Source organism: Mandrillus leucophaeus, unplaced genomic scaffold (assembly GCF_000951045.1).
Source record: "Mandrillus leucophaeus isolate KB7577 unplaced genomic scaffold, Mleu.le_1.0 Scaffold551, whole genome shotgun sequence".
Taxonomy (NCBI): domain Eukaryota; kingdom Metazoa; phylum Chordata; class Mammalia; order Primates; family Cercopithecidae; genus Mandrillus; species Mandrillus leucophaeus.
Genome location: NW_012105931.1, coordinates 720,619 through 731,096, shown reverse-complemented (window position 1 = coordinate 731,096; position 10,478 = coordinate 720,619). Strand labels below are relative to the sequence as shown.

At 47.4% G+C, this 10,478-nt stretch overlaps 1 protein-coding gene across 7 annotated transcripts in view; it reads right to left on the bottom strand.

Annotated features, from left to right (window-relative positions):
• Window positions 1-5,720, bottom strand: part of ZFP90 (ZFP90 zinc finger protein) — a 31,192-nt gene extending 25,472 nt beyond the window's left edge. For 3 of the 7 annotated variants that reach the window (XM_011998000.1, XM_011998001.1, XM_011997996.1), the window contains exons 1-2: window positions 5,454-5,720; window positions 5,113-5,180 (exon numbers count right to left, since the gene is read on the bottom strand). In XM_011998000.1, coding sequence (XP_011853390.1) covers window positions 5,113-5,145 — 33 coding nt within the window. In that variant the 5' untranslated portion in view covers window positions 5,146-5,180; window positions 5,454-5,720. Of the gene's footprint in view, window positions 1-5,112; window positions 5,181-5,445 lie in introns of all 7 variants that reach the window. The other 4 variants (XM_011997999.1, XM_011997995.1, XM_011997997.1 and 1 more) reach the window with 3 other exon arrangements.
• Between the last annotated feature and the right edge of the window lie 4,758 nt (window positions 5,721-10,478).

Genomic DNA, 10,478 nt, shown 5'->3' with positions numbered 1-10,478 from the left:
AAAAAAAAAAAAAAAAAAAAAAAGGTATTCACAGGTGTTATGGGCACACATAGGAGCAGTACCTAACCTTACACAGGGGAAGGTGCAATCTGTGCTAAGGCTTAGAGACCACCTCCTGCTAGCTCAGGTCGAAGCTGAGAAGGGGAACCTCTGGACAGATGGAGCTCAGACATCCTTAACCACAAACATGCTGACCTGATTCAGCAAGAGGTCTGGTTTCCCCTGGTGGCCTCAGGAGCATCTTATCTGAGTTTGGGTGACCTAAGCCAGGTTTTGCTGGGTCTGTTCACCCTGATGATCTAACCAGAGCTTTTGGGATCCAGAGTCAACAGAGACCAGGCTATGACCCCTCCTCCCCATTTCCTCTCTATCAAGGAAATCTCTTCTCTAACATGAAGAGATCTGGTCTCCATATGTAGCATTTTTCTTATAAAACTTCCCTCATTTTTCTGTGTGTGTTTTTTTTTTTTTTTTTTTTTTTTGAGATGGGATCTCTCTCTGCTGCCCAGGCTGGAGTGCAGTAGTGCAATCATAGCTCACTGTAGCCTCAAACTCCTGAGCTTAAGTGATCCTCCCACCTCAGCCTCCCAAGTGGCTGGCACTATAGGTGTGTGTGCCACTGCACCTAGCTTAAAACTTCTCTCATTTCTTATTGTTCTGGTGGCTTCAAATTTAAGAATGGCAAATGCCTTTTTTGTTTCCTAACTAAAAATGTAGTACACGTGTGATGAAAAAAAGGCAAGCCAATGCAGTGGCTCACACCTGTGATGCCAGCATTTTGGGAGGCTGAGGCGGGTGGATCACTTGAGGTCAGGAGTTTGAGACCAGTCTGGCCAACATAGTGAAACCCCATCTCTAGTAAAAATACAAAAAATGAGTTGGGTGTGGTGGCGCACACCTGTAATCCCAGCTACTTGGGAGGCTGAGACAGGAGAATTGCTTGAACCCGGAAGGCAGAGGTTGCAATGAGACGAGACTGCACTACTGTACTCCAGCCCGGGTGACAGAGCGAGACTGCATCACCCCCCTAAAAAAAGGGGCAGGCCAGACGCAGTGGCGCATGCCTAAAATCTCAGCACTTTGGGAGGCTGAGGCGGGCAGACCACGAGGTCAGGAGATCGAGACCATCCTGATCAACATGGTGAAACCCCATCTCTACTAAAAACACAAAAATTAGCTGGGCATGGTGGCACATGCCTGTAATCCCAGTTACTCGGGAGGCGGAGACAGGAAAATCGCTTGAACCAGGGAGTTGGAGGTTGCGGTGAGTCAAGACCACGCCACTGCACTCCAGCCTGGCGACGGAGCAAGACTCCATCTCAAAAAAAAAAAAAAAGAAAAGAAAGAAAAGCAAATGAGGATGCGTAATGTTTACATAGACATTGCTACTAATGATCCTATAGATACATAGCTATATCTATGTAAACATTCTAAATGGGTATCCCGGCTCCTCCATCTCTGCTCCCAGTCCCACCCTGCTTCAGATGGAGCCAGTTCAGGAATTTGCTAACTATGCTCAGGGGAAAGGTCCCACTCATCAAAACACCTCTCCAAAGGAACTATTATCAAATATAATATCAAACTTTTTCTCCTAGGATTCATCATTCATGGCAATCTTTAAATAAATCTAAGAAGTCGTATTAGTTCCCTGCCCCAAATCATCAGCTCAAGCTACACTGGCCTCTTTGCTACTCCTTGAATACACCAGACACACATCCTGCTGCTAGGCTGTTCCCTCTGCCCAGAGCATTCTTCCTCTAGACATTAACTCCCTCATCTCCTTCAAGTCTGCTCAGATGTCACCATCTCAATAAGGATAAGGCTTACCCTGACCACATCATTTTAAATTGCACCCCTACTACAAAACCCCCACCTCCCCACTCAATCGCCCTTACCTTTCTCTACCTTTTTTCCCTTTTGAGATACTACTGCCTTCTAGGATACCATACAATTTACTTATTTACTGAATTCTTGTCTGCCCTCTTTAGAATGTAAGCTCCTTGAGAGCAGAGTCCTTTCTAATTTTGTTCACTGAAGTATCCCAACTGCCTAGAAAAGTACCTGACACATCACAGGGCTCAATGACTATCTGGTGAATGAGCAGATGAATGAATGATGAATGAACGAATGAGTTACAAGGCCAAAAAGAACAAGTCCAAACTCCTTCCATTCTCCTCTACCCACTGCCAGCAGCCCATAGCTGATGTTACACAGAACAATGCTTTAATGAACATGCACCCCCCCATCTTCTTGCCTCCCAACTTGCCTGATTCACCAAGTCAATCAACTCTACCCTCTCCCTTTTGTTTTTTAGGTTTTGTTTTGTTTTGTTTTTTGAGATGGAGTCTCACTGTCACCCAGGCTGGAAGGCAGTGGCGGGATCTCAGTTCATCGCAAACTCTACCTCCCAGGTTCAAGTGATTCTCCTGCCTCAGCCTCCCTAGTAGCTGGGACTACAAGTGCCCATCATCATGCCTGGGTAATTTTTGTATTTTTAGTGAAGACAGAGTTTCACCATGTTGGCCAGGCTGGTCTTGAACTCCTGACCTCAAGCGATCCGCCTGCCTTGGCCTCCCAAAGTACTGGCATTACAGACCCTTTTTGTTTTCACCTGCTTAGACTCTGCTCCTATTGAAAGGTGAAAACTGCACTGACTTCTTCCCACTGGCAGAACGTCCTGGCTCCTCTCTTAACTCCAAGCAGCCTCTGGACCTCTGTAACAACATGTGACACCAGCTCTCCTGTGCTCTACTTCTGCAGGAGGCTGTCTGCTCCCACTAAATCAACTTCACGGTTAAGCAGTCACAGGACTCATTACTCATCTTTGCATTCCCCTGAGGGCCATGCTCAGAAAAGGGGAACCACTGCTAAAGGGAAATTTCTGCCTGAAAAACCCCATTTAGGACCAGTATTCTGTCCGTCCTTCATCCCTGGTTATCATCTGCAGCCTGAGTTAGATAACCCACGTGGACATCATCAGGCCATTCAATGAGAATGCAACTGAGCCAGGGTGTTCGGGAAACATAGCTTTAAAAGTAAAGTTTACAATGGTCCTTAAAATTCACTGCTCAGAACATGAATCCACTTTCACCACTAAAAAGGTATCCTCCTACGACAGAAAAGACCGGAGTCCCTGATGAGGTGTTAAGTCATCTAATTCTCACAATCCTATGGAGGACACTTTGCATGTAAAAGGGATAATGATCATGATGTGCTCTGGCTCTCCTCAAACCAAGTAACTGTCTTGTTTTAGTATTGTCAGGTGTCTTACTCCTTAAGGCTCATCCCTGTAAAACAGAAACATATAATAAGAAGTAAATATAAATATATTTATTCGAAAAGGCAGGCCGGGCCTGGTGGCTCAAGTCTGTAATCCCAGAACTTTAGGAGGTCAGGAGATCAAGACCATCCAGGCCAACATGGTGAAACACCATCTCTACTAAAAATACAAAAATTAGCTGGGTATGGTGGCATGTGCCCAGCTGTGGTGGCTCACACCTGTAATCCCAACACTTTGAGAGGCTGAAGTGAGCAGATCACTTGAGCTTAGGAGTTCAAGACCAGCCTGGCAAAACCCCATCTTTACAAAAAATACAAAAATTAGGCCAGGTGTGGTGGTTCACACCTGTAATCCCAGCACCTTGGGAGGCTGACGTGGGCAGATCAATTGAGGTCAGGAGTTTGAGACCAGCCTGGCCAACACGGTAAAACCAACTCTACTAAAATACAAAAAAGTTAGCTGGGTGTGGTGGTGCACACCTGTAATCCCAGCTACTAGGGAGGCTGAGGCAGCACAATCACTTGAACCCAGGAGGTGGAGTTTGCAGTGAGCCAAGATCAAGCCACTGCACTTCAGCCTGGGCAACAGAATGAGACTCTGTCTCAAAAAATAAAATAAAATAAACAAAAAATACAAAAATTAGCCAGGCATGGTGATGTGCACCATGGCAGAGGTTGCAGTGAGCCAAGATCATGCCACTGTACTCCACACTGGGTGACAGAGACCCTGCCTGACTCACAAAAAAAAAAAAAAAAAAAAAAACCATGATGTATTGTATGCTTAATTTACTATAAACTGCTTTTAAAGGACATTACTAAGTTGCTATTTTTATCTTTTTACTTTTCAATTTTTTGTTTTTTTGCAGAGAAAGAGTCTACGTTGCCCAGGCTGGTCTCAAACTCCTGGGCTTAAACTAAGATCCTACTGCCTCAGCTTCCCAAAGTGCTGGAATTACAGGTGTGAGCCACTGTACCTGGCAACTTGGTATTTTTATTTGGATTGATCTTGATGTCTCACACACCTAACAACTACAGTCTATCATTGTTCCTTAATTCTAAAGAGAGTGTAGATTCAAAGATACAGATATTATCTGGATCTTGGTGTATTTTCACCAATATGTAAATCAATGGATAACCTTAGAGTTGTGATGCTTCTAGAAAATGTCCCCTCTGCCACAAGAATAAATGGGTTCACGAATCAGCCTCGCACTAATTAAGGTGAAGGCTGGACTTCTGCGGGGGTGGGGGAGTGGTATGCTCTATGACATTTTTGTTAAAGCAGAAAAGGACACAAAAAGCTCTGGGAGAATCAGCCCTGGTTTTGTTTTTGGTTGTTTTTTTATTTTGTTTTTGCCTCCTTGCCCAAGAAAGCCCATCTCCAGCCTCGTCCTAGACATGTTCTAACCAGGCTTCTACGGCCCCTTACGGACACTCTATGGGCCCTGGGTCAGAAGCTGGGGCTCCTCTCTCCTCACTTGCCGACAGTCACTTCCTCCTCTACAGTGTTCCATCCTGTCACCTCACTCTCTCCATTCCTTATTGACAAGAGTTCAAAAAATTGGCGTGGCATTCAGGACTCTCAAAACTGACACTTCCCAACGCATCCAATCTCAACTCCTCCCATAAGATCACACCACACTGACCCCCTCTACCCCACAGAGCAGCCTCCCCTTTGGGAATCTCGCTCCCCAAAGCCTGGGGAGCAAGGCTAGGAGGCTCCGATCGAGCCAAGCAAGCAAGGGAGTCGCCAGGAGAACAATGACTGCTCCAAACACCCCCGGGAGATGTGATGGATGGATGGGATGCCCAGGAGGTTAGGAACGCGTTGCTCACCTGGGGCGTGGCCGTCGGAGGCCTCGGGGCCATTCCTGCCTCGCCAGGGCCCGGCTCCGGGGCAGGAGCTGGGGAGAGAGGACAGGGCCCACTCACCCCGCCGCAACACCAACCCCACCCCACTCCGCCCCGCCTCCGCCCCTAAACCACATCTCCAGCGGAGACGGTGGCGAGGACCGCGGAACCAGCCCGGGCCTGCCGCTCCCCATCCCCGAAATGAAAGGCTCGGCGGCCTCCCGGACACCCCCCTCCGGCCACGCCCAGTCCCCTTCGCAGGGTGGTGGGCGAGGCCCGGCTGACACCCGCCAAACCCAGGAGGGGTGCCGCCCAGACCCGCGCACTCGGAATCACCGCCTCTGGGGGGCTCCGGATTTCGCGACCTCCGGCCCACCCAGAGCCTCAGGCAGCTCCTCCCGCCCCCGCCGCAGGCTCGGTTATCTCCAATTCCGATCTGCTGAGGGGCTGCCTAAAGGGGCCTCAGCCGCACCGGGGTCGGACAATGGCCGCAGCGGCAGGGCAGAGCCGGAAGTGCGCCTGCGCACGCGGAGCCTCGCTCCCTCAACCCCGGAGCCTCGCCAGGCGCGCGAACTACGCTTCCCAGAGGCCCGCGCGCGCGCGGGCCCCGCCTAGGCGGCCTCAGAAGACGCGTTAGGGACCCCTGCGAGGGCCAAGGGAGGCGGCCGGAGTGGCTCGAGTGTGCATGTGTCCGTGTATTCCACAGTCACTGTGCGCCTCCTCTGTGCAAGGGGCTTGTTACTAGCCGGGGGATCGGCCGGGAAAGACCCTGGTTTCGGGGAGCAAGCGTACGCCCCGTGGGGCGAGGCTGACAATAAAAACACAAACATAATATCAGGTCTTGACTTCAGCTGTAAGAGTGACACACGAAGGGCGTGAGACAGCATCAGAGGGTGGGGCATTTGCATCTTCATCAAAAGGCAATTTTCCATTTCTCATTTCAGAGAAAAGAGAAACTTCGGACTGCGGATAAATCCGTGGCCTCCTGAACAGTGTGCCAACGCAGACCGACTGCCGTGTTATTTCATTACTCAGTAGTCCCTTGCGCAGGATTTTGTGTTTGGGACAGGTCAATAGTGATGGAAATTTTCTTTCTTTTCTCTTCCTTTCTTTCCTTTCTCTCTCTCTTTTTTTTTTTTCTCTCTCTCTCTTTCTTTTCAGATGGAGTTTCGCTCTTGTTGCCCAGGCTGGAGTGTAACAGCGCGATTTTGGCTCACCGCAACCTCCGCCTCCCGGGTTCAAGCGATTCTCCTGCCTCAGCCTCCCGAGTAGTTGGGATTACAGGCATGCGATGCGCCACCACGCCCGTTTAATTTTGTATTTTTTAGAGACGGGGTTTCTCCATGTTGGTCATGCTGGTCTCAAACTCCTAACCTAAGGTGATCTGCCTGCCTCGGCCTCCCAAAGTGCTGGGATTACAGGCGTGGGCAACCGCGCCCGGCCAGATGGAAATTTTCAGCACAAAGATAGGTCAACTTTTAGATACAGCCATTAGGTTTATGTAATTATGTGTTATATATCACAGACATTCAGTCTACATTTCCTGGATTTCAGCTTGATTTCTTAACATTAGAGCATCGCATACCAACATGGTAGAAAATGACTGAAACAAAATGTTCCTGATGTCACACTGCTTTATCAAAAATATGAACATTCAAAAATAAATGCTTTATGCCAGGTGCGGTGGCTCAAGCCTGTAATCCCAGCACTTTGGGAGGCTGAGGCAGGTGGATCACCTGAGGTCAGGAGTTTGAGACCAGCCTGACCAACATGGAGATACCTTGTCTCTACTAAAAATACAAAAGTAGCCGGGCATCGTGGCGTATGCCTGTAATCCCAGCTACTCAGGAGGCTGAGGCAGGAGAATCGCTTGAATCCGGGAGGCAGAGGTAGTGGTAAGTCGAGACTGCACCACTGGACTCTAGCCTGGGCAACAAGAGCAAAACTTCATCTCAAAAAAACAAAACAAAACAAAAGGAAGAAAATTTCCATTACTGTTGGCTTGTCCCAAACACAAAATCCTGCGCAAGGGGCTACCAAGTAATGAAATAACATGTCAATTGCACAGGGAGGCTGAGGAGGGAGGATTCCAGGAATTAAAAGACCAGCTTCGGCAACATGGCAAAACCCGTCTCTACAGAAAATACAAACATTAACTGGTTGCAATAGTGTGCGCTTGTCAAGTCCCAGCTACTTGGGAGGTTGAGGTGGGAAGATCGTTTGAACCTGGGAAGCAGAGGTTGTGGTGGGTTGTGATTTCACCACAGCACTCTGGCCTGGGTGACAAAGCGAGACTCTGTCTCAAAAAATATATATATATATAAATTAATGAGTGCTTTCTATCACTGCTTTGTGAATATAGTGCTCTGGAATTAGCAGAACGCATAATTCAGAAGTATGAATTAGAGTGGACCGGGAGGCCTGAGGCAAGTGACTTAGTAGCTGCAACTAAGGCAACTGCAGGCTGGGCACGGTGGCTCACGCCTGTAATCCTAGTACTTTGGGAGGCTGAGGGGGGCGGATCACCTGAGGTCAGAGTTTGAGACCAGCCTGGCCAACATGGTGAAACCCCATCTCTACTAAAAATACAAAAATTAGCAGGGTGTGGTGGCATGCACCTGTAGTCCCAGCTACTTGGGAGGCTGTAGCAGGAGAATCACTTGAACCCCAGAGGTGTAGGTTGCAGTGAGCCAAGACTGCACCACTATACTCCAACCTGGGTAAGAGATGGAGACTGTCTCAAAAACAAACAAACAAAAAAACCAACTGCAGGTGCACAAGGGGAAAAGAATTTCAAGCTGAAGAAACTGAAGGTGCAAAAGCTCTCAGATGGGAACAAGCTTGGTGTGCTTAGGAACAGATAGATGCCTAATGTAGCTTAGCAGAGTGAGGGATAAGAGAGTGAGCAGAGCAGAGGTAGGGCAGGTAGACTGGGGCTTGAAGGAGCAAGGCTTTGGAGGTTGTGATGAGGGGTGTGGATTTTACTTTGTGTGATGAGAGTCACTGGCTTAGTAACAGCAGTGGAATCACTATGAGAGAATAAGAGGAATTTTTCCTATTGTCCCAGAATTGGTAACCAGGACTCAGAATTGAGGATTAAGTTCTATATTCTAAGGAAAGATGAAAACATTTCAGGTGAGAACCTCTCAGGTCTTATCAAAGGAAGCTGGGTGCTGAATTCTGAATTTGCTCTGTTACTATTAACCATTGACTCAATGCCACCCTTCTTTCCCAGGCTATATAAGAGTATGATGGGAAAGAAAAGAAAAAGTCCCTACCCAGGCACGGTGGCCTGTAATTCCCACACTTTGGGAGGCTGAGGAGGGAGGATCGCTTGAGCCTAGGAGTTCCAGACCATCCTGGACAACATAGTGAGACCTTGTTTCTATAATGGTAAAAATAATAATAATAATGCCAGGTGTGGTGGCACACCAGTAGTCCCCGGCTACTGGGGAGCCTGAGGTGGGAGGATCACCTTGAGCTAGAGGAGGGTGAGGATGCAGTGAGCTGAGATCGTGCCACTGTACTCCAGCTTGGGTGACAGAGCAAGACCCTCTCTCAAAAGAAAGAAAAAGAATTCCTCAGATGAGCAACCCTTCTACCTAGTGCGGAAGGCAGTGTTCATCCCCACTCCCACCTGCAAGATGAATGTGAGAAAGAGCACTCAAACACTGAGCCTACCCAGGAGAGGGGGAGGTTTTAAAAACTGCCCCGCTACCTCCCAGAGAAAAGGGAAAGAGAACAACGCTGTTTGTAAGGAGAGCAACCTAAATTTCTACTGTTTGTGTAGAAAGTACATGTACTGGAAAATAATTGGGCTTTAGCCCCCAGGGGAGAGGTGTGCAGTTCACAATGGTAAGAGGCTGTGGAATTAACTGGGTGTGAGAAGAAGCTCACACCCAGCTGGAGAATGAAGGAAGCTGAAGCAGAGCTGGGTGTTCCAAGTCAGGTATCTACTGGTTTCCTCTAAGGAACTCACAGATGCACTTCTGCTTCTAAGAGTGTGGCTCAGCAACCTTAATGCTGGATAAAACATTTTAAAAATCTTTTAAAATGTATTGATAAGCTAGAAAATTGGTAAGGAATACAGAGAAGCCCAAACCCAAACAAAATGAATAACTTAGAGTAGTAGGCTGAACATAGAATGCTAGCTTTCACCTGGGAATCATTTGCCAAATGAGGCAAACTTGAGCTTTGTTTTTCTTTCTTTTTTCCCCTTCAGTCTCCATAGAGACTGTCAAAAATTAAATTGCCAATGTCTAGTATAGTTCACGTCATTATGGCAGTGTGTTGGGAAAAGTTTTCAATTAGCAGTAATTGTGCCTCGGATAAACCCCATTTTTACGATACTGCCATTGCACAAAGCTAAGAGCTTTGTTTTTCATAGTCCTGTAGGCACAAGAGCCAAGTGACAAAACCCAGACCCCATCCAAAGTAGGATACCTAATAGAAGACACTCCCCACCACCCAATGAAAATTAGGACTCCATAGATGAATACTCCCATGGTAGAGACTGCAAGGTAAATTACCTGTTTCAAACTTTCACAATGAGTAGGGGGATTGGTGGAGGTGGTTGGTGGACATCTTTCCTGAGAATTTGTAACCAAAGCTGGTTCCTATGTGGAATTACAACCTGTATTCACAGTCCCTGGGTGGTTCAAAAAACTGCAAGCTGAGAATGTAGTTTAAATTGGTTCTCGGCTAACAGTGCTTCCAGGCATCTGGCAGAATCAAACATAAATCCAGTCTGGGAGAACTTACCTCCAGTCCAGGCTTCAAAGGACTTCCCCAAATGTAATCCCAAGAAATATGAGCTCACAGTCATGAATCACAAACACAAAGCACATGCAGAAAACATGGAACCATGAATGACAGTAGAAAAAATAGTATAATATTCATAACAACCTCAAAAATAGGGAGTTGTCAGTGTCAGACACAAAATTTATAATACTATGTCTAATATGTTTCAAAAATTAATTTTATTTCATTTTTATTTATTTATTTTTTGAGACAGAGTCTCCCTCTGTCACCCAGGCTGGAGTGCAGTGGCATGATCTCGGCTCACTGCAAGCTCCGCTTCCCAATGGGTTCACACCATTCTCCTGCCTCAGCCTCCCGAGTAGCTGGGACTACAGGCACCTGCCACCAAGCCAGGCTAATTTTTTGTATATTTAGTAGAGACGGGGTTTCACTGTGTTAGCCAGGATGGTCTCAATCTCCTGACCTCGTGATCTGCCTGCCTCGGCCTCCCAAAGTGCTGGGATTACAGGCATGAGCCACCGTGCCCAGTCGTCAAAAATTTATTTTAATAGACTAAAGTAGGGGTTGGACATATGAATAAAGAACAAGAA